Source organism: Channa argus, chromosome 3 (assembly GCF_033026475.1).
Source record: "Channa argus isolate prfri chromosome 3, Channa argus male v1.0, whole genome shotgun sequence".
Taxonomy (NCBI): Eukaryota; Metazoa; Chordata; class Actinopteri; order Anabantiformes; family Channidae; genus Channa; species Channa argus.
The window spans coordinates 3042189-3064330 of record NC_090199.1 but is presented as its reverse complement, the minus strand read 5'-3'; the positions used below and the strand labels follow the sequence as shown (position 1 = coordinate 3064330).

The window sequence follows — 22142 nt, the reverse complement described above, 5'->3', positions numbered from 1 at the left end:
TAAAAGAAGAACATGTGGAGCGGTAATTTAAAGAGCTGAAGTTATGGTGTCTTACGTGATGTGTTGAGTTTCATAAGTTGTTTTTGTTTTGTTATATTTATTTTAATTCATTCTCTCCTGGATGTGCAGCCAGCGAGGTATGTGTAATAAGTTTGCATCCCGTTTTACATTTTATTTACGCATTTAATGTTTATGTTATCCACTACGTGTACAACGTGATTTGTCTATGTGATGTTTTATATGTTTAATAGTTCGACGGTGGATAAACCTAAAGCAAGAGCAACAAGCGCTAATTAAGAGGGAATAAATCCATCAGTTGCAAAGAGCTTCGGTGTTGTGTCTTTCCTGGAGGGAGTGACAGTAGACAAACATGAAAAAAATGGCTTTTATTGCTATTTTGCTCTGTTTCTTTCGGGGACTTACTTTCTGTCAGTTGGTCAGAGTTGGAGTGTGTTGTTCACATACAAACACCGTTCACATTTAAAGCATCACATACATAAAATAATGAATAAATTAAAAAAAAAATATGTACAGGTTTACACTCTGAACTGTGCTGTTGTTTCAGGAAGTGCAGGGCCGCGTTTGACCCCTCGCTGGTCTGGGCGGTGGTTTCGTTTAGAAGCACTTGCGGTGGACGATGCTGGGACCGGCCTCGTCATACTCCTGCTTGCTGATCCACATCTGCTGGAAGGTGGAGAGGGAGGCCAGGATGGAGCCGCCGATCCAGACGGAGTATTTACGCTCAGGAGGAGCAATGATCTGCAGAGGAGCAGGAAATGAGGTTGTTGCACATTATGACAGGATGTTGTCGATTCTGATCAGCTGGTGAGTTTTCAACCTTTAGTGCTGTGCATTTGCGTTTTCAGTACATTTAGTAAAGTATGACAACACATTCTGTTGAAGCTGAACTGAAATAACAGGGCAGTTCGTTATCTGAAAAATAATTAGTAAAATATTTGATAATCAATTAATCAGTTATTTTTTTTTTTAATCTTAATTATTTTGTACAATTCTATCTTTAACTGTGAGAAATTTGCTAAATTTACCTAATTTGTGTAACTGTATATAGAATCTGTGGGTTTCAGTCTGTCATCCAGGGCTCTGGGAGCATTTGATGAGCATTTTTTTTTTTTTTTACTTCTTTCAATCAATATTATCTTTTGGTTGCAGCCATAGTTTCCATATTATTTTAGTTTTTGTATAGTATAATTAGTTAGAGTATGGAATATGTATTTACTGGAACTTATTGTGCTTTTGTTCATTGATGAGCTATATGTGTAACATAATCCAAAAGTCCCTGTTGTTTCTCCTTCCTTAGCATTTGGTGAGGAGGAAGTAAAATATGTCTGTGTTTTGAGGAGAGTGCTGCACCTTAATCTTCATGGTGCTGGGAGCCAGAGCCGTGATCTCCTTCTGCATGCGGTCAGCGATACCCGGGTACATGGTGGTGCCGCCAGACAGCACGTTGTTGGCATACAGGTCCTTACGGATGTCGATGTCACACTTCATGATGCTGTTGTAGGCAGTCTCATGAATACCAGCAGACTCCATACCTGTTCAGGTGCACGGGAGAGAGGTACTGCATCATTAAACTAGTTCAGTTATATCCCTGCAGTTAATGGGACAATGTGTGATTTCTAATCAGTGTACAGGAAACTTGGCTTTGGTCTTTTCCGCTAAAATAACAACAACATGTTTTGTGTGTACGCACCGATAAAGGAAGGCTGGAACAGGGTCTCGGGGCAGCGGAAACGCTCGTTGCCGATGGTGATGACCTGACCATCGGGCAGCTCGTAGCTCTTCTCCAGGGAAGAGGAGGAGGCGGCGGTAGCCATCTCGTTCTCGAAGTCCAGAGCCACGTAGCACAGCTTCTCCTTGATGTCGCGAACAATCTCACGCTCAGCTGGAAACAGAGTGAAGGTCAGACTTTGTGCCAAACGAGTCAAATAACAAAGAAAACTACAATCTGGTAGATTTATGGTAGAAAGAAGTACGATTAAAATAAATAAACCTGTATAGTTGTGAATCTAATATTAGGGAAAAGATAATGACCTAAAGCTCAACTCGTGGCTTCAAACTGCAAACCTGGATCTGAGTTTAGATTAAAAATAAACTGGACGTTGTTCGTGTTTACCAGTTGTGACGAAGGAGTAGCCGCGCTCAGTCAGGATCTTCATGAGGTAGTCGGTCAGGTCACGGCCTGCCAGGTCCAGACGCATGATGGCGTGAGGCAGGGCGTAGCCCTCATAGATGGGCACGTTGTGAGTTACACCATCACCAGAATCCAGCACGATACCTGGAAAAAAAAAAGAGGAACAATAGGAGAAATATGAGGAGCACAGTCTGGTAGCAGTTCTTACACCTCAACTATATTCAGTTATACAGTAGTATATAGTATATCCCAGTTATGGTTTTGACAATCGCATTGAAAACTTGTAATTCTCAGATTTAGGAGACGTTCTTGTGCAGGGCTTAGAGCTTTTAGCTTCTTGTGTCTGCTGCATAATTGTATTTAGAATTCATGCATGACTGAGTCTATCAGATAGAAAATGGTTGTGTATCGTCCGTGTACTTATGGGTCATTTCATTTATAGGCGTATCACTACCACAGCATAGCAGTTTTTATTATGAATATGCATCTGCAAAAAGTAACTGAAGCTGTCAAATGTAATATTTTCTTCCAAACTGAGCTCAGTTAAAGCAACAGTAACAAAACATGGAAACTTTATTTGAGCCACTACACAGACTCACCAGTGGTACGGCCGGAGGCGTAGAGGGACAGCACGGCCTGGATGGCCACATACATGGCAGGGACATTGAAGGTCTCGAACATTATCTGGGTCATCTTCTCCCGGTTAGCTTTGGGGTTGAGAGGGGCCTCCGTCAGCAGGGTGGGGTGCTCCTCGGGGGCCACGCGCAGCTCGTTGTAGAAAGTGTGGTGCCAGATTTTCTCCATGTCGTCCCAGTTGGTGATGATGCCGTGCTCGATGGGGTACTTCAGGGTCAGGATGCCCCTCTTGCTCTGGGCCTCATCCCCTACGTAGGAGTCCTTCTGACCCATACCAACCATCACCCCCTGAGGGAGGAGGGAAGATGGGTGAGGAGCCAGGGATTGAACGGGTTAAACTGAATGTGTTGCTCTAAGCTCTGCCACCTGCTAGTTTTTTATATGTGAGAATTTATACAAAGTGAGTTTAAATAAAGTTTGGAAACATTTATGACTTTGCACGAGCCTCATGTGGAAAATGGGAAGGCAAAGTTGTCATACAGTATATTACTTTTCTATTATTCCTCCCACTGTTATCTGTAATTTGTTGGGTTGTTTTGAAGGAAGAACATTTTTTGAGCTCGTTTGGCTGATGAGTTCAAATTTCCTTGCTTTGCACGTGTGGTTTTATTAGTCTTGTTTATTTTTTAAATCGACATTTCTGATATGTAAAATGCTGTTTGAAGCACAAGTTTTGTCACAATGCTTCCAATCTGCGCCTCCAGAACAGATCAGCAAACACACACACTATTCCAACAGACTGACTCAAAGCGATTAGAATATATGCTAAATTTCAAACTTAAAGGCATATTGCTGTTGAATATGTGCAAAAGTACAGTTGCTGTACTTAAAACATTCATATGGGCAAATGCGAGGAAACTACTTTAGTACAGCCAACACTTGGCCTGATGGGGGCAGTAGATTAAAGGCCACAAAGTCAGTAAACTCATCACGTTACTTCATTTTTGGTATGAATATGTGCAATATCAGTATAATTCAGGTCATATCATATGAAACAGACTTGCCTGGTCTGTTTTTTTAATAGTATGGGGAAGAATTTATTAAATCTTCATTTTAAAATGATCATGAACACAACACCAGGTTATAATTACTCTGAGCAGAGATCATTATAATTATGCAACAAGAAGCAGCGTCTCATTGCTTAATGCTCCTTTCTACAGGGATCAGATCCGATGGTACATGTGTCCATGTGGCTCTTGCTGTACCTGGTGACGGGGGCGGCCGACTATGGAGGGGAACACGGCCCTGGGGGCATCGTCTCCGGCGAAGCCTGCCTTCACCAGACCGGAGCCGTTGTCGCAGACGAGGGCGGTGGTCTCATCATCGTCACACATGGCTGCGGATTCTGCTGGGGGGGGGGGGGGGTCAAAGAAGGTGAGCTTTCTAAAGTTTATAAGTATATGGTTGAACTTGGAAACTTAATTAACCTAATTAATAGAGAATGCAAACAGTTTTCCCAGTAAAGCTGTGTGAACAGCCTGCAACATAAAGCCACTGGCATTAGTGTTCGGTCTAAATGATTTTCTCTGTTAAGTGTTTAGTCAATCAAATCTCAGGAAATGAGATTTGCACATCACAGCATCCTGAAACTCAAAGTGACATTTTTTAATTGTACGTTTTGTTGCATTTGCAGCTTCTATAGCTATGTTACACGTTTTAAATGCAAATGTTGGGTGGATTTTAATTCTAGAAATGTCTCCTGATTAAAAGTTCTATTTTTATTATTATTCAAAAGCAGTAAATAAGTCACCATGGAGCATACCGGCCAACAGCTGCTCATGTGAATAAATAAATACATTTCCTTTCTTCTATTTACAGTCTATGAATAATTCCATGCTAATATCTCAGACATCTTAAAAACCCAGTGTCTACATTCTGTAAATCATTAGGCCAAGGAAAAATTGCTCAGCTAGTAAACGGTTTACTCACCCTGTAAAAACATGCTGTCATTTTTAAAAAAATATTAATAACACGCTGTCATTGCTGAGTAAATAAAGATTCACTTAGTGTAGAGCAGCGTTCAAGTGCTTCCAGTAATCAGCTACATCTGATCTGCAAGTCTCATTTAGACTCTATACGCACACTAGCAATCACTTTTAAAAATTAAATGTTGCACCATCATTGCCATAATCTGATTTGTTGTCATGGTTCCCGTCTTGTAACAACTATTATTCGGTCTTGTAGGAAAATCCGTGCTATTTGTTAAGTTTTCCTTTCCCTCGTACTTGGAATAATGTCGGAAAGCGCCTGAACGCAGCACGTCTGGCTCCCTAAACAGGAAGTTCCCCGGAGCTGCCCGTCAAAAGCCTTAACGTGAACAGACGCGGGGTCGCTGCTCACCTCCGTCCGGCTTTAATTCTGCTTTTCATCGGAACACACCAACAACCAGGCTCCATTATAACTCATTAACTAATTCAAACTCTCCTGCCGGCGACCCGCCGCCCGGCCCCTGTAAGCCGCTTACCTCTGCTTGTCTCCGGCTGTTAGCGAGGGAACTTTGACCGGTGCTGGCTCCAGCTGAGGGGGTGACAGGCAGCGACCCTCCGGGCTCCTTATATACCCCCTTCTCCTCCATCCCAGACCACCCGGGGAGCTTTCACCTCGCGAAGGCACCCGTTAGGAATTCCACCGGCATGGCGTCCAAATTTGGTCGCGCGGGAGGCCTCGCGGGCCATATATGGAGAGGAAGTCCCCGCGAGGTGGCCGCGGAACGCACGAGCCCGTGTATGGAGCGAGACGAGAACGAGGCAGCGACCGAGACCCCCCCCCCACCACACACACACACACACACACACACACACACACACACACACACACACACACACACACAGTGTGAGGGCCCCTGCTGCATAAAGATGCAAATCGACTTAAATATATGAAATAAATGCAAGAAACACGTGACTCTACTTAAAATAATCACATAGACTCAACGAAGACGCACAAAATGAGCCAGATATGCAGATTGACCACAAAGTGACACAACAGTGTGATTAAAGAGAAAAAATGGGAACAGAAATTCTTCAGAGACACAAAAGGGACAGAAAATAACCTGGAAAAGGCAGAAAGCCGAATATGTAAAGGCCGATAAACCATCACAACGAGACACTGAACGAAGCACAAAGTTGCCGGATGACGGAATATAAATGAACCCTGGATGCGGACGGTGATTCTTTAGCTTTTCGTTTGCGGACAGATGATTGTGTCCTACTAAATCCGGAACCTGAAGTCCGGACGGGGAGAGCAGCTGTGATTTCAAGTGGAAACAGGAAAAGCATAAAAGACTTAACACACACTTAGTTCAGTCACTAGTTGCTGGAGTCTGAAATCAGGTCAACTGAGGATTCCAGCGTCAGGACGTCTGCGTGAATCCCACTAAAAACACCCAAACACGCATCGCTTTCTTCAGCTATGATACGAGACCGTGTTTCTAAAAATACATCCACGCTCCAGTTACTACGACAAGAGGGTCGTGACCTCCAACAGCTCGAACAGCTGCAGCCGGAAACCGAATTCCTCCGAGACAAAGGGGCCCAGCTGTGTTTATCCAGCTGTTGAACGAGCTGCACTCAGGCAATGAAATTAGAAAAAGGAGCTGAAAGTCTGACACAAGCCTGTGATCATCTGCTCAAAGAGGACGATGATACAACTTCCCACATACTTCATCACAACATCTACATGTTTTTTATTACCAACCGTGTGCTTGTAACACAGACACAGAGAAGAAAAACGACCAGAAAATACAATAAAATAAGGCACAAAAAGACAGAAAAGGACAGTTTGGTGGCAGGAAACGAGTAAGAAATAGATGTAAAATAATTAAAAAGAACAGTGAGATGCAAGAGTATAAATACATGAGAAATGAAGCGATGCACGATGATTCAAAACAGGGAGGAAAGAAAATCGCCATGGTGACAAAGATGCACAACACACAGACACAAAAGTACTACAAAGAAACTTAAATTAAGTAAAAATAGAAACTACAAGAGCCATTAAACTATAGATAAAATGTGAAGTGTGCGTGTTTTCAGTCTCACGCCCCGCAGAGATAACGCTCAGTGATGCGCGGAATCGTGGACCTGGAGTTCGTATCTGACGCGCCTCGTCTATTATTAGGTCACAGTGTCCAGGTCTATTTATAACCAACATCTGCCATCCGTCACCACACAGGAGGAAGCCCTGACTATCGCAGACCAGGTCCTGGAGTCGGGTTTCTGTCACTTTCTAGGGCTGACGCGTAATCCAAGGTTCACACTTTGACACGATGGACGTTCTATATTTTGCTTTAGATGTTTTGAAGTGATTGTCAAAAAGAGCACGTCTATAAAGTTCTCTGAATTCATTATAGAAATAAAACTTAAAATGAATAAACAAGATCAGGAACTGTATGTATAAATATGTACCTAATATTAATGCTGCAGGCTCTAAAACACTGTAAATTACATACCTTTAATACCTTTGTGAGGAAATGAATCAGTGCTATGAGGTTTTATGCAACTGCACACAACTGGTTGGAACAGTGATGCAGCGAATGTGTGTGAATGAATCACTGTAATGAATTCAGATCATGTTGTTGAAGTCCACTGACATTGATATCAGTTATTTTAATAAGCACCAGAAGTCACATTAAAATCAAATTTCATTCAGTGATTTGACACACGTTCCACTTGCTGCAACAATTATGCTGCAAGAAAATAAACTACAATTCAATTATTAAAATTATTTAGATGTAGCTATAAAAACTAAGCCTAAATTGACTCAGTAAAGAATCTGAACGCATGTGGATTTATTTATAGAGCACATTTTCTTCATTTTGTGTAGATTTATTTTCTGTATTAAATGAATATAAACATTTTGTCACTATTGCAGTTTTAAGTCCTTCAAAAATGTCACTAGATGTCAGTAAATGACAAGTGACGTGAAGCTTAAAGCATATGAACCTTCTTGTCCTACCAGCCAACTCTGTACAGTGATGCAAAAAAAAAATGTGTGAAAATAGTCCAAATACAGAAATACAAACATTTATTTAGAAAAGGGTACAGTTATTTAAAGAAATCTTTTAAAATGATTACAATGTAAAGGGAAGCAGAAGTGCGGGTGTTATTGGGAGGAGAGCGCTCATCACATCTGGGCTTGTAGGTAATGTTCATAATTGGCCCGAAGCACGAATTCAAAACACGGTTTTGATTTCAAAATGCTCAGATCGTCCGACTCCAGCAGCTCTTTGACGTCAGGCAGGTATGACTGCAGAGAAACGCCTGAAAAAGAACACGGCACTTAGTAAACGATACACTTTACCACGTCTGAGAGGAACAGGATGAACGTTTGATGCGGCCCCACGAACACTCCTCACCTTCCTGTATGAGTTTGAGGAGGATCTTGATGAAGATGCTGTCTTTGGCAGCTTCCAGTGGGTCATCGTTGCCGTCGGCAGACGACCAGCTGAGAGGATATAAAGTCAATCAATCAAATGCTTATTTCTTCTAAATGGCCTTTAATGGTTTGCAGTTTGTTTCTAAACCGCTTTAAACAATGACATTTAACTTCAGTCTGCCAGCTGAATGATTAAATAAATAAAGACATGATGGATCTTACTCATCTCTCTTTAGCGCTTTGGCGAAGATCTCACATTTCAGCGAGTCAATGTCCACAGCGTCCTCCTGCAACATAAATTGATTTGTAACTGCTGTCAGACCCCACTCGTCGAACCTGACCGGGGCTCGCTGAAAGCAGGATGTTACCTCGTTAATGTACTCCAGCAGATCCAGAGCCTTTTTGAAGTCGTACTCGTTGGCTCCTCTGTTGTCGTCGCAGATGTACAACTGTGAAGAGGAGGAGACACTGCAGTGAGCAGAGGCTGGGAAGCTGCTGTTAGCGGTAGCATCCTGCTTCACAGAAGCCAGTGTGTAAAAGGCCAATGCTTCTTTATGATGCATCAGCGGGGGAGTTGACTTAAATGTACAATCATGAGGGGGGGGTTGCAGCTTGTGCTGCTGCTGAACTGCAGCTAAGCTGTTACCGGCTGGTGTTAGCTCCAAGTGTGTTTTCACCTGTATGAGGCTGTGGGCGCTGAGCAGAGGCATGGTGTCGGGGTTCTGCTGTTTCTCCTCCAGCAGCTGTCGAGGCAGAGTCTCCTGATGCAGCAGGAAGCGCTCCTGCTCCACGATGTCTGATGGGACAGAAAATTAAGATCGTGTCATAAGACACAGTAAACCGTTCTGTAATGGAGTCACCCTGACACGTCCACCATTTTAATATTCTTTTGCAGTTCACATCTTGTTAGGGATGTCAGTTAATAACTGCTACACTCATTGGAAAATATTTTTAATTTGAAAACCATTTCAGCTTACTGAACATTTCCCATTTTATTCATTCATGTTTTATTCTTTGATCCTTTCATACTATAAACTGTACCTACTTACCTAGTTCACGCTTTTTGTGATTTTATGAAGTTGTGCTGCAAAACAATTTAAACTTGGAATATGTTTATATCAATTAAAATGCAAATTTAAAATGCATTTTAAAATATAATTGACTTTTTATTGGCCACTGATTGTAAACATGGTTGACGATTAATTTAAGCAACAGCTTAAAATGCTTTGATATAACAAGTTAGAAATTACACGGGAACTTTATTAATTGATAGGTTAAAACAATCCAAACTCAAACTAATAAAGAATTAAGCTGTAAACTGTTTAGATTTAATTTAGCCAAATTGCATTTTTTATTTTGTTTTCGTCCTTTTCAGATTATCCTGTGAGTTCAGTATCACCACAACGGATCATTTGTCCGCATGTTGATTTGGCAGTTTTTACGCCGGATGCCCTTCCTGATGCAACCCTTCCCCAATTTCTACCAGGACCTGCACTGCACGGGTGGGGAGGGGGATGGGCTGTTCAGTGTCTCGCCCAGAGACACTCTGACATGTGGTTCGGAAGAACGGGGCGCAAACCTCTGACCTTATGGTCGGTAGACGACCACTCTACCACCTGAGCCACTGCCTCCCCCTGGATTTTATTTATTAAAATGCCTGAAAACAGAAATCTGTGGAAACACTAAGCCACCAGCAGAAATATAAAGACTTTTCCTGATTTGAAAAATAACTGAATTGATCTCATTTGCCATTTCTTCATATTTTTAAAGCTGAGACTTGTTTTTCAAAGTTTCTCTCAACAACTCTGTCACATTCACGCACAATAGTCTTTGCATTTCTAGTCCAGTCTCTGTCCTGAACATCACTTTTTAGCCGTTTATAATCTTGTACATGTTTTGTTGTTCTCATGTCTTGCAGAAGGGAAATTTATCTCAACACTTCCCGACTAAATAAAGCTTAGGAAACATTTTAAGCACAGTTGTTGATGACCCATGTCATGTTTTTACCCTCAATTTGTTTGTTGAGGTCATCCTCTGGCAGGTTGGAGGCCAGAGCTGTCAGTTTGCTGAGAGCCAGCAGTGTCTTCTTCTTCACAAAGTAGCGGGTCTCCATGTTGGCCTGGCTAGCGAGAGTCTTGTGGGCCTGCAGAGACACATCAGCCACAAAGTCAAACTAAAATCTGCAGGAATGAATTTCAATACCAACAAACTATTTTTACCAAGGTTACAGTATGAACAACAACCTTAACCAAGACCAAGACTTTAAAGAGTTAAGACCAGTCAATACCAAGTTCTAATGTTTTGGCCAACTCAATTTTAATAGGTTGGCCAAAAAAGTAGAACCATCTCTTCTTTTAATGCACAGTACGACTCCACCGCCCACGACGACCTCAGTAATAAACTCAGAGTAGAGGAAAAAAATGATAACAATGTTAAGGTTCTAATAGATAGATATCCAAGATATTTTTTACAGTATAAATAGTGTGCGTCAACAACTTCCTTCCTTCCTTCCTTCCTGTAAGGAAGCTGGTAAAAAAAAAAAAAAAAGTGTGTGTGTGTGTGTTAGAGAGAGACTTCATGTGGTGCAGTACTGTGGTGGTTATGAACATTTACCAGGCTTAAGGCTGAAACAGGAAGGAGTCTGCATGTGTTGTATATGAGAGAATGTGTGTAACATAAAATAAGGAAGGAAGGAAATTACAAACCATGTGTGTTTATTTTGTAGCACACTGTGGTTTTTATAGCCGAGATATTTTGTTTTGTGGTGGTAAAAAGGAAGTTGTATATAAAACAGTGTGTGTGTTTTATTTTGCTATTCAAGGCCAAGATAAAAAAATAAATAAATAAATAAAAAAGTGTGTGAACAAGAGAAAAAAACAATAGAAAGAAAAGGGTACAACACGAAGAAACAATCAAAAGCGAACAAAAAGTGGTTGTGGGTTTTTGTAGCATGGGGTTTTGTGTGTCGTACGCTGTGGTAGTCGTGCACATGGATGTGGTGCAGCCAGCTCAGGTGCCGGTGAGCCTGCAAAAAGCTGGCCAGCTGTTGGTGTTGAGCGGCTGGCTGAGACAGCAGCTTGCCCCTCTTCCCCTTTTCCAAGTACCACCGGAACAGGAAGTCAGCGAAGTTCTGCAGCAGGAAGTGAGGAAAGTCATTGAGCAGCTGCACAAAGAAGCTGCACTTTATGAAGTTAAAGTGAAACTCGGACTTTGCTTATTAGTCGGAAGTGAATTGTTGAGAATAAAAACACCTGCACTCACAGCTGCTTCAGAAAGCAGTTAACTCTTTATATCTAATAGAAAATAAAAAAGAAACCTAAAACAAAAGCTGTAACCGATGCCACGTATGAATAGTTTTGTAAATGACAGAAACTAAAAAGTGGAACCTAATACTTTCTAATCATTTTCTTAATATTCTGAAACACTGTCACTGTTCTTTGATTGACGACTTTTTTTATTCTTTATAAACTTGGCTGAAAGTGAAGGAGTCTAAATAGTTTAGGAAACTACTCCAGAGTTTGGTTCGCGGGATAAAACTTTGTGACACTAAAAAGCACAGGACAGGAGGGAAACGTCTGCCCAGCTACACTACACACGAGCTACTTTGTCTCAACATTAACATACAATAAATTTGTATTATTTCCTCCTTCTACTTAATGGCTCACTACAATCTGAGATTTTATTTTTAGAAGCAACATTTCTGTTAAGGAAAATTTTCTGGGTGTAAAACCTATTGTACTAAAAATGTCTTCATACTTGGGCCTTGGATCAACAAGGGAGTAAAGTTACTTAAATCTCAGTAAATGATAAAATGTCTACATGAAACATCTCTGCATTACTGTTATGATCACATAGAACATTTAATGCAGTTTAAGACCTTAAAGGACAACTAATGCCATTTACAAACAATGTGTTTCAACACAATGTCAAAAATGAGCAATATCACAACTTTACATGGTCATTTTTTATATTGAATGGTAAAATTAATGGTTTAATGCCATGAACTGTCTTCCACTGCTTTGCGTTACACAAAACCAAACCCGTCACACACTTTAAAACCAAATATGATTTAGGTTCCATTCACTTTCAACCTGCTCGTTTTTGCATGTTTATTAAAAAAGTGTTAGTGAGTAATGATAATCTCCAGAATTGTAGTAAACTCCTGTTGGATTATTTACTAATGTAAATCGTCCTCTCTTACTCGCAGCCAACATGAATTTATTGAATCCTGTTTCAGACTAATGATACAGATAGTAAGACGTATCATTATCCTCCTCGCTGGACTCCTGTGTCTGTTTTTAGCTTCATGTTAATATAGTTAACCTTCAGTGAAAACAAGCAGTTTGTGTAGAAATATGAAGGAGGATGTAAAATGAGCACAAACGTCTTTCTGCTCTCATGGGTTTTGCTCATGACAAAAGTCCTTTGGTTATCAGACATAAGAAGTTTCTTAGACATTTTAAATGTTGAGACTAGCACATGTACCATGGACCTGAGAAACGAACCTCCAAGTCTACAGGTGCGTTTATGTACCTGGTCTGCGAACTTGGTCATGTAGTGCTGCAGGCGGCTCTGGTTGTCGGTTTTCTCACACATCTGGACCAGGATGTCGAAGTCACAGTACTTCTCAGCCAGAGCTGCCACCCACTGGTACTGACCCAGCTCCACTGCAACACAGTCACAGCAAAAACCTAATGAAATGTATTTTTCATATAAAGTCTCCTCTGCACTGATTGATGCTGATGGCTTTGAAGCAGCAGCTTTAGATCAGTTGTGTAATAATCTACTGTATACATCAGTCACAATGATATTAGCTGATATTAATATTGCATTATGTAAAGTTTGCGGTTTAACTTTGCTACGTTTGATGCCACCGTTACGCTATTGAAAAGCTGTGAAATGCTGATGCTTATCAAGATGTAAATTTTCCTTTCAGGTTTTTACTGTTTGGATCAGGTTCTACTTTGTGCTTACACAGCGGTGCCAGCAGCTCAGAGCGGCGCTGGCTGTACTCCATCTCCAGGCTGTCGTAACGCTCCTGCTGGGCCCCTGGGGGCCTCTGCTGCTGCAGGGAGGTGAGCTGGGCTACATAGCTACTGAGGTAGATGTCCAACAGCGCCACCAGCTGCTCGCACAGGGCGCTGCGCAGCTCTGAGTCGGCATGTGGATAAACCGAACGCAGGATGATCTCGTGTTGGCGAGAGATGACGGTGCGAACGCCACCAATACCACCTGATGCTGAAGCAGGAAAAGATAAAATGCACAGAAAAATATGACTTATAACCTCAGGTTTTTACAAACTATTAACTAACAACTTCTATTAGGTAAAAGTGTTTTTTCACAGCACTTTGCTGAACATGGAGCCCCACTCTGAGCCCCGTGAAAGATTCATTTGTGTTACCTGTCCATGGGATGTACTCTGGCTCTGTGGCAGCGTTTTCAGAAGCTCTGTACATGGAGGCTTTGGTCTCCCTGTACTGACCAGCAGCCTGAAGCATGTCCTACATACACAGGATACAAGTTATTAACATTATCGTTTGAGATGTTTTAGATTTGTGCCAGCGCGGATGTCGTGCTACTTTATGAAATGCTAAAGTCTTCACCTTTATTATGTTGTTGACAGTGAGAACCACCTCCGCCCACTGCACCGAGTCGACCGGGTTCTCCTTCAGACTCCGCTCCTCCTCCTCCAACAGACAGTCAAACACTGAGGAGATCTGAGACACCTGTGAGAGCAGAGACAGTTCCACAGTAAGCCAACTTCCTTAGTAGATTAATAAATGAAAGCGGGTCACAGGGACACACACACCTCTCTGAAGAAGACGTCAGCGGCGGTGAGGCTGGGCGGCACGCTGATGTCGCTCCTCTGCAGCGCAGTGTTGATAGCCCGGTTGACCAGCTCAGCATGTTTGGTGTGGTGGTTCTTCAACACCATTGCCGCCTGCAGCTTCTCGGCATGTTCACACAGCAGCAGGCGTGTTGCCATGGGAGACGAACGCACCGTCACGTGGCCGAGCCGGTCCAGCATACCCACCTGACAGAGGTACGTGTGATGATCAGTTTTTGGTACAATGGCTCCACCATGTGGTCATTTATAGGAAGCAAAACAAGACACTTTGTAAAACTCCATGTGCATTTTCCTAAGAAAATGTGTTGGTGCCAGAGCTGTGGACTTTCTGAGGTTTTAACTGGTTTTAACCTAAACTGCAGGAATGAACCCTAGTTTTAAAACACCCAGAAGGCTGTGTTTGATATGACTTTAGAGTTTCACTTTCTGAACATGTGATGGAGGCTAAGGAAACAGAAAGATGGTGGAAAGTTCTGAGGACAGAGGAGGGCTTTTCATAAATGCCAATATCAAAATATAAAAATCTTGTTGAGCATTTTGAGCACCTGCGTTTTAAAGATGTGCAGCAGCAAACAACAAAACAAAGTTATGTTTTTATTTATGTAAGTGTTATTTGTGTGAGCAGACACACAAATAACACTTGTCGGATTAAGTTTTGGACACATTTCTCTTTGTGGCACTAACTTTGTATATAGACTTTATAATCTTGTCTCTGCTATGAGCTATCTCACAAGAATAACCTGCCTGTCAAAGTCACCTCTAAAAGACTATTTCACAGGTTTACTGTAACTGCTTTATTTTGAAATAGTGAACATGTTGAAAAATAAATAAATAAAAAAATGCATGTAAGCTCTAATATCTGACCACCACAAATTTGAACCAGGGGATGAATGACAACAAATGTGTGTGCGACGAAACCTTACGACCCGCTGTGTGTGTGTGTTATATTTTATTTTTTTACCTGGAGCAGGAAGTCCATGAAGCAGCCGTGGGCTTTCATCTTGTCTTCCAACTGGTGGAGGATGATGAGGGAGGTGAGAGGAAAGCCAGCACTCTCTGTGTGAAACAGAAATGCAAACATTTGTTTAAAACAACCACTGAAAAAAATACTAACGTGAATGAACAGTTTAAAACACTCATAACTGATTATTTACATTTGTTCTTTAAATTCATTTCTGTCAAATAGAAGGATAATTTCAGAGTAGTAGCTCCCTCATTTAGCATTTGAATTAATCTGGTTTAAATACGGGAAGGTTTTTTTTAAATATGTGAAGCTCTCTAGTTTTTCCATGGGTGGAAAAAATAAAAAGAATAACAAAGCTGTTTGTCCCTCACCATCAGGGACAGACTCAGCCCAGCGGGGGTCGGAGGCCGGGTAGTCGTCAACCAGATCAAGGTTGATTTGAGTCACCACACTGTCCAGCTCGGCTCCCTCATCCCTGTCACTATCGGCGGGGAAGAGCTCGTCCGTGACAGTCTGAGCCCCCACCAGATCATTCCTGACAAAACAGGGGATTCTTTTTTATCTTACGTTCTAAAGTGACCAAATCCTTCATTTCTAAACACTATAACAAGGTGACGGTGTGTGTGTTAACGGTTAAACATGTAGAAAACCCGGCTAAACCAAGCTAGCTCCTTGTACAGTTTGCAAAAAACTAAATAAAATAAAACAATTTGCCCTCAATTTTTTCCGCCACGTGAAATGATGCAAACATTGACCATCACAAAACACTAAAATGCTTCTGAGGTTTTAATTAATTAAAACACTGTAAAATAATGATTTTTCTCAGTCGTATTTAATGATATTTCAGTCTGTTTTGTCTCTAAAGTTGATTTGATAATAACACTGATATTATCAGTGTTATACTGTGAGATGTAGCATCCAGACTATTACACCCCAATTCACTGGCTGATACCAGGATCCAACTCTCAGAATTAAAGAGGGTATTTAGTGTCCTAAAAAGGGTTTTGGAGTCTTATTACACGCACCGACAGAACTGCAGGAAGGCTGCCTTCAGGAGCTTGGTTTTGTCCTCCTGAGCTACTGGCTCTGCTCTTGTTGGAGTGTCCATGGCTGAAACCTTGAAGGCAGAATCAAAGTCAGGCATTTTAGATTCAGTCACAGTCAGTATCAGGCCGTAATGCGTTACTAGTACATTACTGTGATACTATTACTTTTCCCAGTAAAGAATAGACAGAAACTACAAGTAACAAAGCTTGCGGCTCCATATTTGAGGGACAAAATGTTGCACATTTCCACTACTGACTCTCCATCTTTCAGACCCCGACTCCTCAGAATAGTAATGAGTTTTTAAGTAACAAGCACAGCAATGGTCACAATCAAATCCATGTTCACAAGTTTTAGTGTCATTGTCCGTGTTTCTTTTATATTTCTTCAGTTTCATTTGGAATTGGATTTTCAATGTGTAAATAGTTGATGCAAAAATCTTAAAAACGCTGAAAGTCTTACCGATGTTTGGTTTTAATAATAAGACTAAGAAGAAAGGAGAGAGGAAGGAAAATAGTTTAAAACCTTCTAATTCTTTCTTTGTTATAATCAAAAAGACCCGCAGGTAATTTGTCTTTTAGTCTTTGTCCATAACTTCTTCCTGTGCCTTCTAAAGTCACCAAAGTCAAAGTGTTGCTGACAGTTTGAGCTTTACCTCTGGAGCTGCAGCCAGTGAGGAGCACAGCGAGTCCTCCATGGTTTCTGGCAGGATGGAGGCACTTTCTCTGGCCACCACAGCTACCAGACCGCTGAGCTGGGAGAAAAACACTGGCAGGTTGGCGCAGCAGCCTCCTCCACGTACACCATCACCTGGACAGAGACAAACACGCAGAGACTGTATTAGAGCTTTTTTTAACATCGCGCTCATGATAAAAAAATGCAACCTGTTTCATTCTAAACAGCCTAGTATGAACTAAATTTAAGACGTCAGATACCAAGCTGCCACATACCCGGTGAGTTAAAGCTGATTTTCTCATCAGGTAGCCCACCCCTGCTGGTTCCCGTTGAGCAGGCAAACACCTGCTCCTCATTGTAGAGGAAGGCAGTGGAGCCGGGGGAAGGTGGCAATAACAGCCGAGTGGACTGCAGGGCCTCTTCACTCTGAGGAAATGTAGCAAAACACGTTCAAAGTTTACATCTAGTTATGTTTTGAGTCAACGGCTGCAAAAAAAAGGTCAACACAGGATCGGGACTGACCCGAAAGGGAGGGTTGTACTTTGTGACTTCCACAGTAAACTGGTCAGAGATGGCCGCTCCGTTGTCCTGCAGGGTGACCAGGCAGAAGTAAGCCAGGCAGGGAGTGTCCGACGGGTGCCAGGCTGCAGCCAAAACCACCAGACCAGTTCTGAAAAACAGGTGAGTTCAACCTGAGAGACAGTGTGTATTTGTACATTTCTCTTCATTCTTTTAAAAAAAAAAAAAAACTTTAATTTTAAATCTTACAACTTGATATTAGAGATTTGTCCAATTTAATTAAAGAGGACTAACAATTACAATTAGTAACAATTACCACAAAAATAGCACTCACATAAATACACTTGTTATATTTCCAATATAAAGCCTTAACTGAAATTTTCACTCAAGTTGAAAACAAAACCAGGTCAATTTAAAAATCATTTTCATCTCCTGATGGTCACTTTGTTTCATTTTATAGTCATTTAGAGGCCACTGTCTTTTATATTTTGGTCAGTGGCTTTTAACCAAAAAACCCAGACAGATGAACTCTGATCTCTCAGGTCTCTGGGCCTGTACACAGTAGGCCTGTCTGATAACCCATTAATGGCAGGAAGTCTTGCATCTTTACAGTATGCGTGCACACACACACACACACACACACACACACACACACACACACACACACACACACACACACACACACACACACACACACACACACACACACACACACACACACACACACACACACACACACACACACACACACACACACACACACACACACACACACACACACACACACACTCACTCACTCACTGGCTGAGCTTCATATCCAGGTATGCCACATTCGCTCCTTCCTTCATCTCTTCATAGTTGCTCTCTGATCCCTGATGAAAGAGATAATGACATATTTGCAGAACAAAAGCTGTGCACGTTATATAGACATTTAAATGAGAATCTAATGAACATGTCCAGTTTATTGACAGAACAAAAGTTGGCATAATAAAAATGTCATTCTTTACCATGTGTTCCAATATAAAATACACTTTCACCAAAATTATTATTATTATGCCACTGTATCAGACTAGTACTAATATGTAGTAAATATCAGCAAGTGAAGCCTTCTACTGACCCAGATGGCGTCAGCGATGCTCTCTGTCAGCTCTCTGCGGACGTCCCAGCTGAGGACCTGCTGCTCCCAGCTGTCGTCCAACTCCCATTTACTCAAACTGGTGCTGGTCAGAGTGTACAGGCAGCTAGCTCCCCACACCCACAGCACACTGTGGAGCTGCAGGGAAAAGAGGAAACCATCATGATGTAACTCACGTGAAATGGAAAAAAAAAAATCCTAAATCTGATTGATTGTTTTTTAACCAACGTCAGCACTAAAAGGTTGGTCCCATGAGTGTAAAGCTTCTCTCAGCTGCATGTTAATGTCTGCTACCGAATAAGGCTGATGATTTTCTATATTTCTGGAAATTGTTCCTGTAGGTCAGCGGCTACGACACATGATCAGACACACAGCTGTCAGCCAGCAGCCAATAGATTCATTAATGGTTTTAGTCCCTGTATGAGGTTTCTCAGCAATAAATATATCAGAAATTGAGTTTCCTACAGAGTCTTTTCAATGGACAATACAGGAACATATCTCTGGCTAGTATTTTTATCATTTTCCTTCTTTTTTTTTTTTACTTTATTGATATCTTATTACTATGTATGTATACAGTATTATTATGTGTAACAGCTACCGCAACACAAAAATATGCCTCAAGGAATTAATAAAGTATCCATCAATCTATCTATCAATAAATAGAAACAGATCCTTGATCACTTGAATTTCCTAAAATGATCTTTTGACTCACCGTGTCGTTGGCTGGTGGGGAGAGGATGCCGAACAGGCTGGAGACACGACGCCCGATGCCAGACAGCATACCCTGTCCCTGGTGCAGGGCTCTTAACTGCAGCTTCCCAGAAGAATCCGCACTCACTCTTAACATCTGACTTTTCATTGAAGACAAGATGAAGCTTCCACTCTGACAAAGAAGAGAGCAAACGTTTTGGTTTTTTAGAGATGAAGGCTCAAAGACGACTGAAATGCTTCCTGCGTAACATTTCCTTCTGCTAAATCCATTGGAATTACAAGCGATTACATTGAATTACAAACAAAAACAGGCTTTCAAACAATTGTCCATAGATTCACTCGAAGCAGTTTTTAATTGGACAGACATTGGTAACTGGTCAATTGCTTGTCAAGTAGTTAGTGGTCTTAGCTGCAAAAGCATCGACATCAAAGTGATTTGTTGAGGATTATTTACTCGGACAGCAACAACAAAGTTGCAGAGATCTCCCAGCTCCACGTCTGCCTGTGTGTAGTTCCCCTCCTGAGCCAGACTGGGCCAGAAACGAGCCGTTCCCTCCGCAGCCACAGCCAGGACCGAGATAGATTGAACAGTCGCCGTCTCCAGAGGAGAAATGGATGTCACAGCCACAAGGTCAGCAGTGTAGTTGTACTCACTGCTGGGCAGCTGCAGCTCCTTACACACCGACAGCTGCAGGAAAACACACAGAAAGCTGGTGGATTTAAAGACTAAAACATGGATCCGGGACAGTTTCCTACAGGATTGCTACCAACTATTATTGTCAATGGATTAAGACAAATGACTGTGCCTGACACTTTTCCAGAGCCCAATGTCTACACAGCTTTTCTGTTTTGTCCAACCAACCGTTAATGTTGGTTGAATACATTCAGCTTACAGTAATATTGTGTTTGCAGCCAACCTCTCTTTTCCAGAACTGACTCAAACATCACAGGACAAAGTGAAGATCTACTACCTTTTTTCTCTTCCTTTAACTGAAAACTATGTCCCACAAACAAATACAAACAGTTTGCAAAGTGGATTTTGTAACAAACAACATACAGTCAGTAGGAGCTACTTCTATGGCAGTGTGTCTTGAACTGTCAAAACTTTAGATGGAATTATCAAAGCACAATTTTTTCCTTTATGAATATATTGCTCTACCTTGGCCACAGCAGTCCGGCAGATTTTCCAGATGATCAGTTTCTCCCCACAAACCATCCAGGCCCAGCCGCTTTCATTCACCTTCACGGAGATCTGATCATCAGCTACAGACAAGAAACACAAAAATGTTAAGCGGCAACACTGGAACAGAACACAGTAGTTTACAGAACACTTCAACCAGAACACGACATAAGAGAAGAGAGAAACACGTCACAGAAAAATCTTCATTTCCCCAACAGATACATAGTTTCCTTTACCATCAGCCATCGTCAGGGCCTCCATCACTTTGACAGGTAGTGATGATCCAAAGGTTTGCACATCGTAATTGACATCTGCAGCGGCATGACTCTGCACTCGGGTGGGTGTTGACCTGGTGGCAGGTGGTTTAAAGTAAGATACAGAGGACAAATACTCAGGACCACTCAATAAATAATGAACTAACTTGTAATGATGCTGAACTGTAATGCACTATACCATAAATAATCTCTCCAAACCAAATCCACGGCATCTTTCTAACCCTCTGCTCGTTTGCAGTTTCTCTTTCTTTGCCCACCGTTTCCCATTTTCTCCTCCCCCTCCTTGATTTTCATTCGAGCTCTCTGTCCATCAGCCATCCTATGACCTCTCTTCCTACACCCACCCACCCTCATTTGTTCCCCCGTTCTAGAAGTTTTGGGTGCAGATCTTTATCCTTCAAGATTCTCAGACTCTTGCTCGTCTCTTTCCCCTTCTATGACTTTGTTTTTTATTTCTCCCAGATCTGTGAATGATGTGCTTGCATCCTGCCTCCTGTGTGTTTGTGCAGTCTGTCTGTTTCCAGGTCTTCATGGTGGAGAGGAGGTGAGGCCCCTTAGGTCTGTGAGCAGCCCCTAACGTTACAAGTTTCTCGATGCATAACCAGATCTATGTTTATGATTTAATTACAGACTATAGTCCATAAAGTCTGTGGATCCCTTGTCTGTTGCTCTTCCTGAGAATTATTCAATTTTTTTCCCCAAAAATAAATTGTTCGTTTTCAACAATCTTTTTCACAAACAGTGACCATAATACACATAAAGTTAATATTTCTTGCAGAACTGATTCATTATAGTGTATAAGTTTTATCTAGGCGGACTTACTAAACTGGTATCCGAGTGTCAACATATAAAAAAAGGAGTTAAGACGTTACCGCTCAACGTTTCGCTCACCTCGCCGACAGAGACGTCCTGCGCGGGGAGAACAGCAGACTGTTGGCCGCTCCGGAGACGCTCTTCCTCCCGGGAGTCCTGCACTGCAGCCTGCGGCCGGAGCTCGGAGCAGTGCGGGGGCTAAACATGTCTGCTGCGATACCCCGTACTGCTCAACTGTCGACAGGTCCAATAAATGTAATGGGTAACAGCCGTCCACGAACGTGTCCGCCACATTCAACTCCAACACTTCTCCAAACAGCGCGCGGTCGCTTTTTTAATACGTCATCATCTTACAAACACCACGAATTCAAACCAACTTTATTTACAACTTGACCATAACGATTTACAACCATAAAGCACATGTTAAAATTAAGTGAAGCAACAGATAAGAATAGACACGACACAAAGTTAAAGTAACATTTAGTAAAAATAAATATTACAAAGAAATAAGCATCAGTGGTTCTTCTCCCATTTTCACCCAGGATAAATATGTCTGATTTATTTTGTAGTTACATATAAAGTGATAAAAATATATATTTACATGGTAAAACGGATGATGAAAATGTCCTTAATCGTAGGTAAATACGATATGAAATATCTCTTACACAAGAGTTAATATCCATCTATATCTATAGAACATTTACTAAATAAAATAGTAATGGCAAAAATGTTAAAATTAAATTTTGTTAATTTACATTTTAATCATATCATTTTGTTCTGCATCCATAGAATAGTTTAAAGGATAAGAGATGTTATTACT

At 41.6% G+C, this 22142-nt stretch overlaps 2 protein-coding genes and 1 long non-coding RNA gene across 3 annotated transcripts; 1 reads left to right on the top strand and 2 right to left on the bottom strand.

Moving 5' to 3' along the window:
- Window positions 1–371: 371 nt before the first annotated feature.
- acta1a (actin alpha 1, skeletal muscle a) lies at window positions 372–4127 on the bottom strand. The gene is made up of 6 exons (XM_067499599.1): window positions 3994–4127; window positions 2752–3076; window positions 2135–2296; window positions 1712–1903; window positions 1372–1553; window positions 372–759 (listed from the first exon to the last, which is right to left on the bottom strand). The coding sequence occupies exons 1-6, from the start codon at window positions 4120–4122 to the stop codon at window positions 616–618; spliced, it is 1134 nt and encodes a 377-aa protein (XP_067355700.1). The 5' UTR covers window positions 4123–4127; the 3' UTR covers window positions 372–615.
- LOC137124534 (uncharacterized) lies at window positions 1780–10136 on the top strand. The gene is made up of 3 exons (XR_010913982.1): window positions 1780–1920; window positions 3949–4162; window positions 9534–10136. It is a non-coding gene; the product is annotated as an uncharacterized lncRNA (long non-coding RNA).
- On the bottom strand, window positions 7791–21663 carry nup133 (nucleoporin 133). Its single transcript, XM_067499596.1, has 25 exons — window positions 21401–21663; window positions 20471–20583; window positions 20214–20317; window positions 19509–19742; window positions 19056–19226; window positions 18326–18481; window positions 18010–18080; window positions 17212–17359; window positions 16965–17115; window positions 16670–16824; window positions 15996–16087; window positions 15342–15505; window positions 14968–15062; window positions 13968–14192; window positions 13762–13884; window positions 13560–13659; window positions 13133–13396; window positions 12692–12825; window positions 11130–11288; window positions 10166–10301; window positions 8836–8954; window positions 8527–8607; window positions 8381–8445; window positions 8139–8227; window positions 7791–8043 (listed from the first exon to the last, which is right to left on the bottom strand). Exons 1-25 carry the CDS (start codon window positions 21526–21528, stop codon window positions 7907–7909), a joined length of 3414 nt encoding a protein of 1137 aa, XP_067355697.1. The 5' UTR covers window positions 21529–21663; the 3' UTR covers window positions 7791–7906.
- Between the last annotated feature and the right edge of the window lie 479 nt (window positions 21664–22142).

Coding starts and splice junctions, on each gene's coding strand:
- nup133 (XM_067499596.1), bottom strand. CDS start 21,528: ATGTTTAGCCCCCGCACTGCTCCGAGCTCCGGCCGCAGGCTGCAGTGC. Junction 18,482..19,055: donor CCCCACCAGCCAACGACACG/GTGAGTCAAAAG, acceptor TTTTCCCTGCAG/CTCCACAGTGTGCTGTGGGT. Junction 8,044..8,138: donor CCTCAAACTCATACAGGAAG/GTGAGGAGTGTT, acceptor GTTCTTTTTCAG/GCGTTTCTCTGCAGTCATAC.
- acta1a (XM_067499599.1), bottom strand. CDS start 4,122: ATGTGTGACGATGATGAGACCACCGCCCTCGTCTGCGACAACGGCTCC. Junction 1,554..1,711: donor GTTCCAGCCTTCCTTTATCG/GTGCGTACACAC, acceptor GCACCTGAACAG/GTATGGAGTCTGCTGGTATT. Junction 760..1,371: donor CCAGCACCATGAAGATTAAG/GTGCAGCACTCT, acceptor GCTCCTCTGCAG/ATCATTGCTCCTCCTGAGCG.